Genomic DNA, 15876 nt, shown 5'->3' on the forward strand with positions numbered 1-15876 from the left:
GTATTTTCTATTTAGATACAAAGAATGTGATTTTGACAACTTTAAAAAGTACAATTATTTAGGCACAAACTTTGCCATCTGCACACCTCTATGTTTATTCCAATGTAACGTTAAACACGGCTTCAATATATACAAAATTTCATCATCCTGTACCAGTTGAAATGAGATATGGGATACCCAATTTACGAGGCATCACGTACTGGTACAGGGAATCGCAGTGTGGAACAAACTCTAAATTATTCAGTCAGTGACGCAGGTGAGAATCTTACTCCGATACTTGAAATGGTCCATCAATCAGTTGAAATGCAATATGGATACCCGATTTACGAATCATCTCGTGGTGGTACGGCGACAGGAATGAGAGACAAATACTGAATTATTCAGTTCAGTGACGCAGGGGAGCATTGAAAACGACTAGTTTACCCCTGGCTTGAGGACAGACACACACATTGCTACTTTGGGGCGTCGCGAAGAGAAGAGCCATCCCAAGCCATGCTCTGGTGTTGGAAACTCATTCTTGTGACAACATGGATGTTACACCGTCATACAGGCCACGCACAAGAGTGGGGTAAAATCAAATTTTTAACCAGTTTTTAAACAAATCTATATCATCGCCTTGCTAATCATTTGTAACAATATGTTAAGTTGATGATTTGCTAAATAATTAGCTAGAAATGCATGTCTTCAGAGTTTGCATCAAAACGACGTAATAACATATTAAACATGTCTCAACGTTTAGGTGACTGCGGTGGTAATATCACCGGACAATCTTCTGGCTTCGTTCACTCCCCCAATTATCCCGGACGGTACAGCAACAACTTGGACTGTACGTGGACTATAGAGGTTAACGAATGGGAAGGCGTGTCGCTGACACCAGTATCGTTTAATCTAGAGGAAAACTTTGACTGGCTGGGCGTCTACAAAAAAGGGGTAGACAACTTCATCTCGTTAGGATTGTTTACCGGTAGGTTTGTCTCGGTCCAAGCATTAAAGCTATTATGTTTTGGTACAAAGAACAGAAAGGTTTATACGAGGGTGAGTCAAAAAGTAATGCAAGTGGTTTCATAACAGACTCGTTTTGACAAGACTCGTTAGACAATTGAGTTGAAATTTGGCACAAAAGTAGAGGCATATGTCCTCTTGAGATTGAATTTTTTAATTTGGTCTTTATCATTTTATGAGCAACTGAGTTGATTTCAAGATGAACACTCCCTTGGTAGCTTGTCAGACTATGAATTCCTCTAAATCTGACCCACTAAAAATCCCTGTAGGAGGTTAAAATGAAACATATATGATATCAAATGTCTTTATATGATGCATGCCAATTTTCATTTCTGAACTCTCAATTGTTCCTCATTTACAGCTGATAGGATGGAGTAAGTTGTGATATAGAGCTGTTGGATTGATACACGAATTCGTGCGTTGTTGGTTAAAAGACTACTTTTCCATTAACCAAAAGAAACGAAACTTTACGCAGATATTAACTGTTTAAAGGCCAAAAAGTGTGCTAAGTTTTATTCCTCTTTGTTAATGGGGAAAGAAGGCTATAGAAACTTTTAATGATAACACAACAAATCTCATGACCCAGACGACCGCTTATACCTGACTCTACTCCAGCAACGAAAAAAGAAAAATGATCGGATTTCAGAGTTGAAAATAAGCTCGTGGCTTATAGAGAAATGCAGCTTATTACATGTGCAGGCTCAGTCTCATACAATAGCAAAAATTGGTTTAGGGAAATCGTTAATTGTACGTTAATTGGACCTCACCTTTGGCACATTGGGCAGATTGTATTAAGGCTTTACAGTTTGACAGTGTTTAATAGAAGATATATGTCAGATGAACGCCAGAATGTTAACAAATTTCACATTTAGTAAATAGTCTAATAAGTCATATATTTAACCTGTTTAAAACACACGTAATAATTCCACTTTCTCCAATTTTTACAGGAACAAACTTCACAGAAAAGCTCGTTGCATGGTCCCACACGATCCGCCTAGTTTTTCGCACGGACTACTCTTACTCGGAAGATGGTTTTAAGATCCACTTCGAGGGTAATAAAATCACTGAGAAAATATAGATTCTTTTTTTGCAGGCAAATTCGGAAATTATTTTGAAATGCTTACGAATTACTGTCTAATGAAGTAAATCATTGTAGCTGGGAAGGTTGCACAAAATATAATACTGAGAAATGTATCCTTATTTCCATTTATCCGATTCCTATTTTAGGGTATTGTTAGTATAAAAGTAAACGTAACTAAAGTTCTTTTTTTCTTTCCTGTCTAAGAAATATGCTTGGGTTTATGTCATGTAATGGATTTACTAAGCAATCGGCGGGAAATATAGTGCCGTTATAGAACAAAGGACATGAAACAATCAGATAAGATATCGAATCTTTTCCATAATATTTAGCTAAATGTGGTGGCTATATTACCGGGCAAACCTCTGGCTACGTTTATTCTCCCAACTACCCTGGGCAATACTACAACGACTTGGACTGTACGTGGACTATTGAAGTCGAGATCGGAGAATGGGTGCAGATGGTACCATTCTCTTTCAGTTTAGAGAAGGACTATGACTGGCTATTGGTGTACAGTGGAGAGCTAAACAACCAGACCTTCGTAGGATCATTCACTGGTAGGCTTGTCTTGGCTTTAGTGCAAAATTTTTCAGTCGTGTTATTAGCGAAATTTACGCAGAACGTTTTTATGGTTCAAGCAAAATAGTAGACTCCGAAATTCCTTTGCCAGTTAACTTGTCTGATTTTGCTGTCTGAGGGTTCGATTGTGACTAACCGAAAGTGTGATGTGGTTTAACGTGTAAAAAAGTCCTAAAAACAATACCGATATTGTATGACATCAGTCAGATAGTCGTCACATCGATGTATACGACTATCTGAGAAGGAACCTGCTAATTCTACAATAATTTTTTTTCAAAGGTAAAAGCTTTATTGATCGTCTCATTGTCCAGTCCCACATCACCCACCTAGAGCTTTCTACGGACAGCTCAGTCAATGATGATGGTTTTGAAATCTTCTTTAATGATCAAGGTGATGAAGTCATTAATGAAATACAAATTATTTGTGTATCGCATTTCTGAATACCTCTAATATTAGTGGTTGATTTACCTCTGCGTGTTGTATTGTATTTCTCTGGTTAAATCCTAATATGACGGGAGGGGTGGAGGCCCATGTCTAATAACAGCAAAACGGCTTCAGCTAGAGTCACCAAATGTGTTGAACTTTCCTAGAAATGAGTTGGAAAAAAAATAAAGTATAGAAAGTTATATGTCTGTTGCTATGACAACCAAATTTTGAAAGGCATTTTAAACAAAAATTGTGAATTCGGTTCTATCATTCTGTGTTCTGTATTCACACACGTATCTATCTGTCTCTACCCCCTCTCTCTCTCTCTCTCTATGATATATATATATATGTGTGTGTGTGTGTGTTTGTGTGTCTGTGTGTGTGCGCGTGTGTGTGTGTGTGTGTATGTGTGTGAGTATCTGACGGACAGCGGAAAATTTAGTGTATTCAGAGTTCGAGGGGCATCAGCTAGACAACATAGTAAACTTTTCCATAACCTTTAGGAAACTGCGGTGGATATATCATTGAGCAATCTTCTGGCTACATTCATTCCCCCAACTATCCTGGACAGTACGACAACACAGTGTACTGTGTATGGACCATAGAGGTCAACACAGGGGAAGGGGTGAAAATTACATTTATATCCTTCGCCTTGGAGGATAACCATGACTGGTTAAGTGTCTACAAGGGGGAGAGAGTCACCGCCACCTTGATAGGATCATACACTGGTAGGTATCTCTCAGTTTTTATGTAAAGATCTAGCATAAACAGAGACTAGACTTCGATGAACGTTAGACATTCAGATGGAAAGATACACAATACGAACAACTGCACTAGCAACTGGATTGATTTAGCCAGACGTTTGAAGTAATATCCCAAGGGGTAATAGCTGAGAAAAGTTAGAAGTCCAAAAAATATTTCAGGTAATCAAAAGCTATGCATCAATACTATATGACCATATGTTATGAAATCGAGACAGAAATCCGGAAAGTGGTTGAGGCCCGCTCCCTGTAATTAGAAAACTACTTCTCGTTTGACCACCGATTTTCAAGAATGGTTTTCACGTACAGTTAGAGAAATGCGGCAACTTGCTACTACTACAACTACAACTAGTACTATGGAAAAGTTGACGTCATGATGACGTGATATGACGCTATTATGACTCATTTTGTTTATGTCATGATGATGCAATTTAAAACATATTAACGGTGCACATTCCAGTTTATTTGGGATCTCAATTCGAGGCTGCGCACCCCCAAGTCGGGAGGCCGTCATTTGTGGGAAATACATATAAAGCAGAAAAGTTGTGTATGGGCATGAAAGGTTCCGCCAACTTTAAGAAGGACCGGGTTTCAGTTCCTTCCACTTCTCTACTTTTTGTGATTTTTTTTTGTGGTGTGTGTGTGTCAAGTAAAAGATATGCAAGAAAATTTCAATTTTGATATGGAATTAAACCCCTCACCTGTATTTCAGTTACGACAATGATTGGTCTTGTCTAAAAGAGAATACTACAGCTATAATCATGGTAAAATAGAAAAAAAATCTTAACGGTCGGATTTTAAAAATAACACAAGCGTTCGTAGAACTCAACCTTCGTGAAATAGGCGAGGGTGCGGTGGTTGGAGGGTGTTTTTTGTAGACATCTCAGGGGCTAGCCTTACAGAAAATGGTACGTTCGATTGGCAAAAATTATCGGAATTCTACAACTTTTTTTCGCGCCTATGTACCTGCATCATCCCTTTGAAGTGGAATAGTTTCTGGACAAGGAAAGTGTAGTGATGACACGAAGAAGAAGAAGAAGAAGTGGAATAGTTTGCGTTGACAGATTGTCATGGTATTTGGAATGCAGATAGCTTTTGTCATGGGCCGTGAGCGAGCGAGTGAGTGAGATAGCTTTGGAGATGCCTTACATAATCAATTTTTATCATGCACATCAGGGGCTAATTTGCATAAATAATGAGGACAGCTTATATTAATAATAATAACTAGGTGTATTTTGCCAGCCAGTAGGTACCCAAATTATACGCCTACTTCATTTCATATTAGCAGACACTCAAAGATAAGACATATTAGTCAATTCCAAGTCACCATGAGGGTTTTAGGTGATATTTGTAATAAAGTCTGAATTATGTGGAATAAAAGAATATCTAAGCCACAATAATTGATTTTTTTGAAAATTGACTAAGAAAATATTCATCTATTTGAATTCATTTGAATAGTTTAGAAACATTTTGAAAGTAACTGTACGAAATATTTTTAGAATAAATGTGAAACCTCTGTGTGATTCTTTTACACTTACAAATATTTATAAACTTTGCCAAATGGTAAAATTAGTTAATTGCCCCCATAAAAGTAAACTCTGTTGTTGCCTCTGTACATTTTTAGATTTCACTGCTGGGCACTGGTGAATCCTTTGTGGTGGGCCATTGTTGCATTGACACCCAACCATACTTTGCAAGGATGTGTGAATTGCTATCTTCCCAGCCCACTGACCCATTTACAAAATGTTACAAAAAATGGTAGAAAATGGTAAATAATAATAGAATGCTATTATAATTATTTAGAAACCATTAGAAGTATCTAATTCCACACCATGAATATTTCCAAAGTTTTACAGGACCGGGGAAATATTTATAAAATTGAAATAATGTTAAAAATATTTCTGAAGTATCAAAGTCGATTCTAGACATATAATTACAAAACTTTAAAATCACTGAGTTGTGTACTAGTATGTCCGATTGGTAAAAATTCCCGGAATTGACAGCAAGTTTTCCGCGCGTACGCAATCGAATCATCCCTTTAGGTGGTAATAACAAGGGAAGGGTTGACGGATCAATATTGTCAATATTGACGACTTGATACATTGCATGGACGTTTCTACAAAGTGATATAATAAATTATTGCCGACTTGTTGCTTGCAACAATGATGATGTAGCATTCTTTGTTTCACAATGCAGTCCACTACATTGTGCATCCTATATGTCTAATGTACAATCCCTATAAACAATCTCATCAATGACTACAAGTCACTGTGAAAAACAAACCCTGCTTTGTTCAACAATGTATTGTACCGGTAGTAACTGTTACATGTACAACCCTTTTAAAACGTATAATATAGGCCCCTGTAAATAATATCATCATTGCCCTTATTCATTGCCCTTAATCTACAGATTATCAAATCTTATAGGAAACATTTACACCCCATCATGTATAATGTACTGTCCCTATAGTACCATTGTCTTGTAATCATCTGGTATATCTCTATTGCGCAACTAAGACCTTTGGGGTCACTTCCTGTGGGGACGGGGCCCATGCACAACTGCAGCCCACGCTGAATGACGCAACTCCTTAATATAAACCACTATTGCGCAATCGCCATACTTATCACATTACACACTTTTTTCAAGTACAAACATCCCCTGCAAAACCGTCAGAAGCCACTAGGCAAAAAAAAAACGCCTCGTACGTTTCTTCTCCTTCTCAAGAGCTACCCACATACCAAATATCAGATCAATCTGTTTTGGCGTTTTGGAGTTTTTCTGTCCACAGACACAGTGTAGAAGGTTTCTACACATACCTTTTGTATTATGCAAATTACCACCTAATTTGCATAACAAGCATACAATTATTTACATCATTACGTAAGCTATCTGCATACCTACAGTCATTAACATCCATCAACCCCTTCTCGCATTATTCCTTCTCAAACCCTAAAACAAGAATTACTTTCACCGCCCCTGCGAAATCCCTAGGTGACCAAAACTTACACACCTTACTATGCTTTTACACAGCTACCTACCACTTAAAAATCATCACCCAAACAAGTCCCAAACAAAAAATAGCAAAACTGTAAGATCCGCTGCAGTGCCATAACACAATATTTTTAGCAAAATCACATCACTTTTTACGCATTTCAGCCATGCCAGCATTGAATGCCTTTGTTCATCTGAAATTATGATTATGAAAAATCTGAACTCAAACCCACAACATTGAGACCACTGTCGCGGAAGAATTAGTGTGTGCAACGTTAAGAGCCTATGGATTCATAGGCCTTTTCTTAAAATAAAGGACCCTTTTCCAAATTCTTTCCAGGATCTGGAGAAGACATTCCACAAGAAGTCTTATTTACGTACAACGTAGTCCATTTAGCCTTTGAGACGGATAGCAGTTTCACTGATGGCGGCTTCATGATCCACTTTGAGGGTAATGAATTATGCTTGTTTACTATATTTATGTTTCAGTACAGAAGATTAAAAAAAACATAGCAATAGAGTTGAAGCAGTTTGAAATACTTAGTATAGAGCCGCTGGGAAGGTAGTGCTATATATAGTAGTAAATTATTTATTATCTTTATCAATTTGGTGTAATGTGAGAATTTCTACTGAGAGAAAAAAAAGGTAAATTGCCTAAACGTAGCTTTCACTATTAGCATAATGAAAAGGCTTTGATTGGATAGAGACATGAGGGGTGAGTTGGGGTCAGGCGATCCGCAACCGCAAAAATTTATTTCATTGTACACATTCCTATCATTACTATCATTAATTGTTAGTCATTCAATAAAAGATATATATATATCTTCTCACGAAATGTACGTGTACAATGCATCTTTTCTATTGGTTTTATTTGTGTATTTTTGAATGATAGGACAATACATTAAAAGCGGGTATCTCTTCTCTTCTGGGATTCAGCATTTGATTTGGTAAGTGTTCAGTGCCCAGACCCTGGCGTTCCCACCAACGGCTACAGGACTGGAGACAGTTTCGAAGTGAATGCTATGGTTTCATTTGGCTGTGATGTCGGCTACATTTTGTTAGGCCAGGAAAGACTTACGTGCATTGTTGGTAATGGGATACACTGGAACTTAAACGTTCCAAGCTGTGAAGGTAGGACTTTTATTTTTAATTTTGTAAAATATTCTATACTTCACATTTATCAATATACCAAAGTCGACAATAAATTTAAACTAATTTAGGCATTTATGTTACCATGTTAACAATTCAACATTTCATATTCCGTTCGCATAAAAGAGCCTACGCATGCGTGCGTAGCTACAGGGGGACGTTATTTGTACGAAGAGGAGGGAGAAATTCTGCCTCCACTTGATGTACTGACTGGGATGTACCAAACTAACGTTTTTTGCAGGTACAATCCCCCACAATATAGTATTACAATTTCATTTTAGACATGAAAGAATCCCACATAGAAGTTAATCGGGATAAATCCTTTCATATTTTAAAGAAATAGGGTATTTTTTTAATTCTGTAAATTTTATGATTTGCTAATCTGTCTTTGCGGACCATGTTTTTAGCATCGTACGTGACGCGTCAAATATTTATCAAATTATAACATGCAGAAAATAATATATTTGTTTTAACGTCAACTTCGTAGATATTAACTGTTTCTTAACAACGTCAATTTGACACTTTCCAAACTCACACTTAAAGGATAATTTTCTTTGTCTAGCTGGATAATAGTGGCAGATCAAGAAAAAGTTGTCGTCTTGGAGTTTTTAGAATTCGACATACAGTATGAGGAAAGATGCAGATACGATATGCTTCAGATAGAAGACAATTTCAGTACGTTGGTCGCATACTTCGTTATATACGTTTTCTAGGTACACTTTGCATTTTACTGGATATTTAACTATCAGGATTCCTACAAGTGTAAAAAAAAATAAGCTGTAGATGCATAAGTTTAATTTTTCATACATGTTACAGCTGCATATCTATAATAATGATACTGCTACCTGTCTTGTAATTCGAATTGATGTCTGGTATTAAAAAAACATATAAAGTATATATATGACATATCATGTGTACGAAAACGTTAAACGTGCTTATCAATGTTTATACCGGAAACATGTGCGCTTATCAATGTTTATGAAGGAAATATTTTACCTTCGATAGATAAAGATGCTTTACGTTTTTGTTTGGCCATTTTTATACTTTGTTGCTCAGGATTCTACCAAACATTCTGCGGCTGGTCCCAGCCTCCCGTGTACGTCTCGATGTCACCACTCTTGGGGATTTACTTTCGCAGTGATGCAGCCGTGACAGCAACTGGTTTTAAAATTCATTACTACCTACAGGACAAGTCTGAAGACGGTGTGTTAGAAGCGTTTCTATCTTTTGTCACAAAGTTATTCCCTGGCATTTGTCAGTGGAAAACTAGAAAGAGCTCGGAAGTAAATACTACAAGTTTTAACCTCCTCCCTCCCCGTTCAACAGTTAAGTGTTCCCAAATCACTCCAAGTGTAAAATGTGGACATTTTATGAATAAATTCTCTCCAAATAAGTGAACTAGTAGAAAGGTCTACATTTGGTCGGAAGCAAATGCATGTAGCTCATTTCCATTGCCAATTCAATTACATTTATATATGAACAGTTCTAATCTTGCACTATCACACTGTTTTAGATATAGATTTAAGAAAGTGTCACCCGTGCAGGAATAATCTCTTGTAGTGATACCCTAAGTAAATTGAAACAGTCTAAGAGCACTTTTGCTATAAATAGACATATATGTATCACCCAACAGTCCAAAAAAAATTCCACTGTGCAAGAATTAACTCTTCCAGTGCACCTCGTGTAGAAAGGTGAGATATACAAGTACAGGAACCTCTAAGCAAAAAAAAAAGAAATAACTCATCCCCCCCTCCCCCGTCCAAAAGTATATTTGAAAAATTTCCGTCTCAGTTTTGCATTCAATATGGCAACATTTCACCTTCACTTTTTACACATATCTTAAGTGCAACCATTTATGAAACTTCAAGTAATTTTGTCGTTATTCTTGCGTACATGGGGCAAAATATACATTTTTGCATAAATATTACCACAAAATGCAGGAACGACAGAATTTAAACAATATGATATAATAATCTGTATATATATATGTATAATATATACAATATATATATAACAGTCACCCTGACCGCCCTCCTCATAAATTAAACAGTTTGTATAAAACTATAAGCTTACCCTTATGTATGCGGGACCTCGTTTGAAAACTGAAAGGCCTATTTTCTGATTCAATTTGGCTGACAGCTAGTTTTGGTGGTACGTCCACATAAACTCAGAGTGACGGTTGAGAAAGCAGCACTTGGCCTATGCGAATAGAAAATAACGTAAAATGGTCCCCTTTCCAGATCGGCAAGGATACCAAAGGATACACCACCTGTCGGGAGATACTGGCGAGTTCTCCTCCATGAACTACCCGCACTACCCCTACCGTAACCACGTGTTTCAACGGTGGAACATCACCGTTGATGTACACAAAGCTGTCAAACTGACGTTTTTGGTCTTGGATGTGGAGTACACCGAGGGTTGTGTACATGACTATGTATTAGTCTTTGACTACTACGAGCACTTTTTTTTTCTGTGCCCCCTGTGCCCACCACTTGACCAGCACTATAACCTCAACTGAACACAGCCTTGATGTACTTTTCGTCACAGACTTTAAGATTCGCAAAGCTGGATTTTTGGCACGCTATGAAGCAGTGGACAAAAATCAAGGTATAGTTATATTATACACAAAGTCTTCCCCAGCTTTAAAATAGAAATATTATATATAATGTAGGATATGTCTAAATCCAAGATAAGTATTTGATGAAACCTAGGTGACTTTTATAGGAAGTATTCGTGTCTGTTAATTTTTTTCCAGTCAAGTGTGGATAAACATATACGTCCAGCCATGGTCTACAACAGAATACTAGTATACAGAATAGTTTTAAATTATTCATTTTTGTTTACAATATAGGAAATTCTCCTCCTGACTTTCTGGCTTCTAGATCTGATTGGCTCTTTGTCAGCGACAAGATCAAACAAATCAGCATCAGTGACTCAACTAATCAGGTTTGGGCTCTCGATGAAGATGGCACGCCTCTGCGACGCACAAATGTTACCAAAATAAATCCTCAAGGTAAACAGATTAAGTAGCAAACATGATAATTGTACGTAAACAGTAAAGTTTTTTGCCAAACAGACATTTAAGTGACTTAACCATGATCAGCCCGGGGGGGGGGGGATATTTCAATATCATTTGCGATTATTTGTTGTAAAAAAATTATTATTTTTTAATTCAAAGTGGTGGTGGTGGCGGAACACAACTGATATCTTAGATATTGATGACGTCATTTTAGGTCATAATTTGTAAGTCGTGGAGGTTGCTATTGGAAAGACAAGTCGTAACAAACATTATTATTCTGTTATCTGTGCTTGCTGTTACAATTTTGTGGACTACCTCGAAGTTTCATCGGAATACCCATTGTTCATGGTGCCAGCCGAATATTCTCTCTTTGCAGCCAGGGGCTGAATTGCGAGGATCTTACAAAAGGCGGGGCTAAGTCGCAAGGGTCTGAAATGGCAGTCTGTATAAAGCGCCTAATGACCTCAATACGACAGTAATTGCCTCAGTTTCGTTCAGGGACTGTACGTTTCGAGGTGTGGCTCTCTCGAAACACAGGACCTCCATTTAACGTCCTACCTGAGCGAAGGCCCTAGCCGAAGCTAGATACGCATTTTCACCTGAGAAAAGTTAGGAAAGGTGTGTAAAGTGTCTTCACAAGGGCAAAAAATCGGTGACACGGCAGGATTCGAACTTGAGGCCTCTCGGTCCTGAGCCAAACACGCTGCCGCTGCGCCACGCGATCTCCTAAAAGTGTCCTTAACCAAACGCACTTACATTCAAAGCTCGCTGCAGACCGGTGTGAAAAGCCAGATCAGCCATTTTCGAACTTGACCTGTCTTTTCATAAACGCTACATGCCAACTTATATCATTGATGTCCATCATTATCACCTCGAGTTATCTTGTTTACAGCCAAACGCACTTACGTACAAAGCCAACTAACAACAACTCAACTGCTTGGAGAACTGACATGTATTTTGACATTATCTACTAATATCTGCTCGAACGTTATGTCCTAACTTACATCTGTTCGTACATTGCCTCTTCACATTTGCTTCGATATTACCTCACATCTTCTTGGAGATTACCTCCTCCTTCTGAGCTGACCCAACCATGCCACAACTGTGAGCCAGCACATATGGCTAGGGTACTGATACCTCCTCGTGCCCTGCTGTGGCCTTGAGATGCACAATCCAATGTAGTACATATGGGTCCAACTAATACATTGAGGCTCAATGACATCACAGAATATCTTAATTAATTGGGTTAAAATAAATCCGCATAAATATACATGCATTTAATTGTGTACATCTTTGCCTAAGCTACCTGCATGCCTAAAATAGTGCCAATCTGGCCCAGTTACACTGTACATTGACTGCTAAAAGCACACCAAAAGTACCTATATGGCATTACAGACTATTAATCCTCCTCGGTTAAGTTTTTGTACCCTCTCAGTTAGTAACATCATCGTTAGATTACTGTTTTTCACCCATAAGGACCGACCCAAGGATTATAAACGAGAATTCACCTTTGCCACAGACAAAACCCACACTGATCTTCTGCACTTACCGACCTCCGGGATCATCAATACAAATTCTAAACGACGTCATACTTTCAGTCGACAGAGCAACAGACTCAAACCATGAGGTCTTCATTCTAGGAGACTTTAACATCGACTGGTCCAACCCACTGTGCCCCCTGAGGGAGAAGCTGGCTTAATTAAGCAGCAGTAAGGAGTAACCTTCTTCAGTCTGTGAAAGGACCCACGAGGATAGGTGCGAACAATAGAGATCAAAGAACAGAAACATGTATTGATCTAGTCTTCACCAACTGCGGGGAGAGATGTACACCAGCGAAGTCGGCTCCCGTGGGGTTCTCTGACCACAACATAACATAGACAACCAGGAAAACCAAGGTTCAAAAGGGACAACCTCGTGTAGTTGTGAGGAGAATGTACGGGAAGTTCGACCCCGAAGATTTCCAGCGTGACATCGAAATCGCAACCTGGCACCTGGTGTACAATGAATCCGGTGTAAACATGGCACTTCATGTCCTCACATATTTGCTCAGCGACATCGCAGACAGCCATGCGCCAGTAAAGAAGCGAACAGTGAGGTCCAACTCAGCACCCGACGAGCTGAGGGAAGTGATGCATCTTAGGGACGAAGCGAAGAGGGAATCCATCTCCTCGTGTTTGGAATCAGATGCACCTGTTTACAAAAAACTCAGAAATGCTGCTATTAAACTTTAAAGAGCCAAACTTGAAGAAGCTAAATGTGACACCAGGTCGCTGTGGAAAACACTGAACGGTATGCTGGGTAAAGGTCAAAGTCAGCCATCTTGTGCAGTCGAACAGGATGGTGTGTACCTTACCAAAGCAGAAGATATAGCAGAGTACTTCAATCACTTCTTCACCCGAAAAGTGGAATCACTGCGAAGTGGCCTAAATACACGGATCAGTGACAACTTACTAACCTTGATAAAGACGAAGATCATGGAAAACAAAAACTTCACCTTTGAGCTCAGTCCTGTGCACGCTGAAGAAGTGCATACACTGTTGTTGGCTCTACCTGATGGGAAAGCTGTGGGGTTGGATATCGTGGACAATAAGCTGCTAAGACTAGCTGCTAAGACTAGCTGCCAACTACATAGCTCAACCTCTAAGTTACATCATAAACCTGTCCTTCACTACGTCTGTTTACCCGTCTGAGTGGAAGAAAGCCAAAGTGATTCCCCTACCCAAGTCTGCGACTACCCGCTTATGTTGATCGAATGCTAGAGCAATCCGCCTACTATCAGCTATAAGCAAAATAGCTGAACGAATCGTACACAACCAAATTTCCACATATTTTCTCCAGAACTCTCTCATCTCAACCCACAAACATGGCTTCAGGAAGAATCACTCTACATCTACAGCACTCCTGCAAATTGTAGATGATTGGATCCGTAATATTGACCAGGGGAATCTGAAGGAGCTATCTTCATGGACTTTTCTGCTGCATTTGATCTGGTAGATCACGATTATCTTCTCAGAAAACTACAATGCTATGGATTCAGCAAGTCTGCAGTTAAATGGATGGAGAGTTACCTCTCTCATCGTTTGCAGTGTGTTTTCTACGATGGTTCCAATTCTTCCTTTAGGGAAATTACATGTGGAGAACCACAAGGAAGTTGCCTTGGAACCATCCTTTTTAGCATCTTCACCAATGATCTGCCACTAGCTACAAAGGAGGCTACCTCAGTTATGTAGGCAGATGATACGTCAGGCTACACATGTGCACCGTCGATCTCAATAAGCATTTCCACCCTGCAGAAGGAGGCTGACCTCATAAGCGACTGGGTTCTAATGAACAGACTATTTCTCAACGCCTCTAAAACAAAGACAATCGTAGTTGGAAGTAAACCAAAAATGAAAAAAAAACATGTACTTACCTTACATTTGAAAGGCCGGATCATCCAACAAGTCAAAGAAATAAAATCCCTAGGCAGTACACTTGATGAGTGCCTTACGTGGGGCAAACATACCAAAGTGACTGCAAAGAAAATGGCCTGCTCCATTGGAATGGTCAAGAAATGCGCCACCTACCTTGACCCCTCACTGCGTAAGAGAAGCTCTTACGCTATCGCACCTTGATTACTGCTCCCCAGTCTGGTCCGCCGACTCACAGAAGAACATTGAACTTCAAGTCATGCAAAACAAAGCAGCACAACTGGTTCTGAACTGTGATTTCAAAACCCCGGTACAACAGCTACACACGTCTCTGTCATGGCAAACTGTTAAACAAAGGTTACTAGCCCACACTATATGTCTCGGTTCCATAGGATCGTCACAACACAGCAACCTGCAGTTCTCTACACCCACCTGAATCCGGTCACACACTACAGGACACGTTATGCCACACATCAAACATACAGACTACCAAAACCAAGGACTAACGCTATGAAGAGAACTTTTACATATGGAACGACTTTCATTGTAATTGATTGTATGTACTGATGGGTTTGCACTGTATATTATTGTATCTGTATGTGTTACGTTGTCATTTGTGTATTTTAAGTCCAGGAAGACTAGCATTGAAGTATGTTTGTATCTCTCTGCTAATGGACGAAATTAAGCCTCTAAAGCCTCTATCTTAATACCAGCCGTATTGACATACTTGCACAAATGCGTTTCACGGCAGTTGACATGCCAGGCTATCACTTAAAGATAATTTGTATACCTTCACTTTTTACTTCTTTACATAATCATAAATTCCCTACCCCCACTTTTCCATTCGACAATATGTATAACTAATTGATTAACCACCCCATCACCACAAACTTTTAAATCTGGCATATACCCAATGTAACTGATATCATCCTGATGTCTCGTGCACAAGAGTGTCACTGAAAACACATTTCAATTTAATGCCTCAAGGGGTGACATAACACTGGCATGTATATTTCAATCTCATATCCTTACTTTCATGCCTTTACTACAAATGCATGTCATTGTGTACATATTTGCCTAAGCTACATACATGCCTAAAATGGTGCCAATATTTCGTTCCTTTTCTCAATTATCGTCTTTCGAATGTATTAACTAAAATACCCCTGCAGTTCCCAAATCAATGTTAGCGGGTTCAAACCTGATTGCAAAAGCTATATTCTATCTAAATATCAAGACTACATCATGCCCGGCACAAGAGATGCATTGAAACAAGTATTATGATAACATATTCTCATTAATTAATCAAATTTTCTTCTCCTAATTTGCATAATTTTAATTCATTTTGTACATCTTTTCGTTACCTATCTACATACCAAAAAGCATGACGAGACATTATTCCTTTTTTTATTTATCCTACTCAGACGAGGAACAATTGAAAAAACAATGCAACACAATTCCAAA

General features: G+C 38.7%; 1 protein-coding gene and 1 long non-coding RNA gene across 2 annotated transcripts; both read left to right on the top strand.

Annotated features, from left to right (window-relative positions):
* The first annotated feature begins 449 nt into the window (after positions 1 to 449).
* LOC118407002 (CUB and sushi domain-containing protein 3-like) lies at positions 450 to 3141 on the top strand. The gene is made up of 3 exons (XM_035807407.1): positions 450 to 568; positions 740 to 964; positions 1950 to 3141. Exons 1-3 carry the CDS (start codon positions 493 to 495, stop codon positions 2078 to 2080), a joined length of 432 nt encoding a protein of 143 aa, XP_035663300.1. The 5' UTR covers positions 450 to 492; the 3' UTR covers positions 2081 to 3141.
* A 5913-nt stretch (positions 3142 to 9054) lies between these two features.
* LOC118406342 lies at positions 9055 to 10976 on the top strand. The gene is made up of 3 exons (XR_004830029.1): positions 9055 to 9189; positions 10227 to 10593; positions 10838 to 10976. It is a non-coding gene; the product is annotated as an uncharacterized LOC118406342 (long non-coding RNA).
* Positions 10977 to 15876: the final 4900 nt, after the last annotated feature.

Source organism: Branchiostoma floridae, chromosome 19, assembly GCF_000003815.2.
Source record: "Branchiostoma floridae strain S238N-H82 chromosome 19, Bfl_VNyyK, whole genome shotgun sequence".
Lineage (NCBI taxonomy): Eukaryota > Metazoa > Chordata > Leptocardii > Amphioxiformes > Branchiostomatidae > Branchiostoma > Branchiostoma floridae.

What these genes read in the sequence shown, in the direction of transcription:
- LOC118407002 (XM_035807407.1), top strand. Translation starts at nt 493, where the DNA reads ATGCTCTGGTGTTGGAAACTCATTCTTGTGACAACATGGATGTTACAC. An exon ending in AGGCCACGCACAAGAGTGGG is followed by an intron (nt 569 to 739) that starts GTAAAATCAAAT and finishes CTCAACGTTTAG; the next exon opens with GTGACTGCGGTGGTAATATC. An exon ending in CTCGTTAGGATTGTTTACCG is followed by an intron (nt 965 to 1,949) that starts GTAGGTTTGTCT and finishes CAATTTTTACAG; the next exon opens with GAACAAACTTCACAGAAAAG.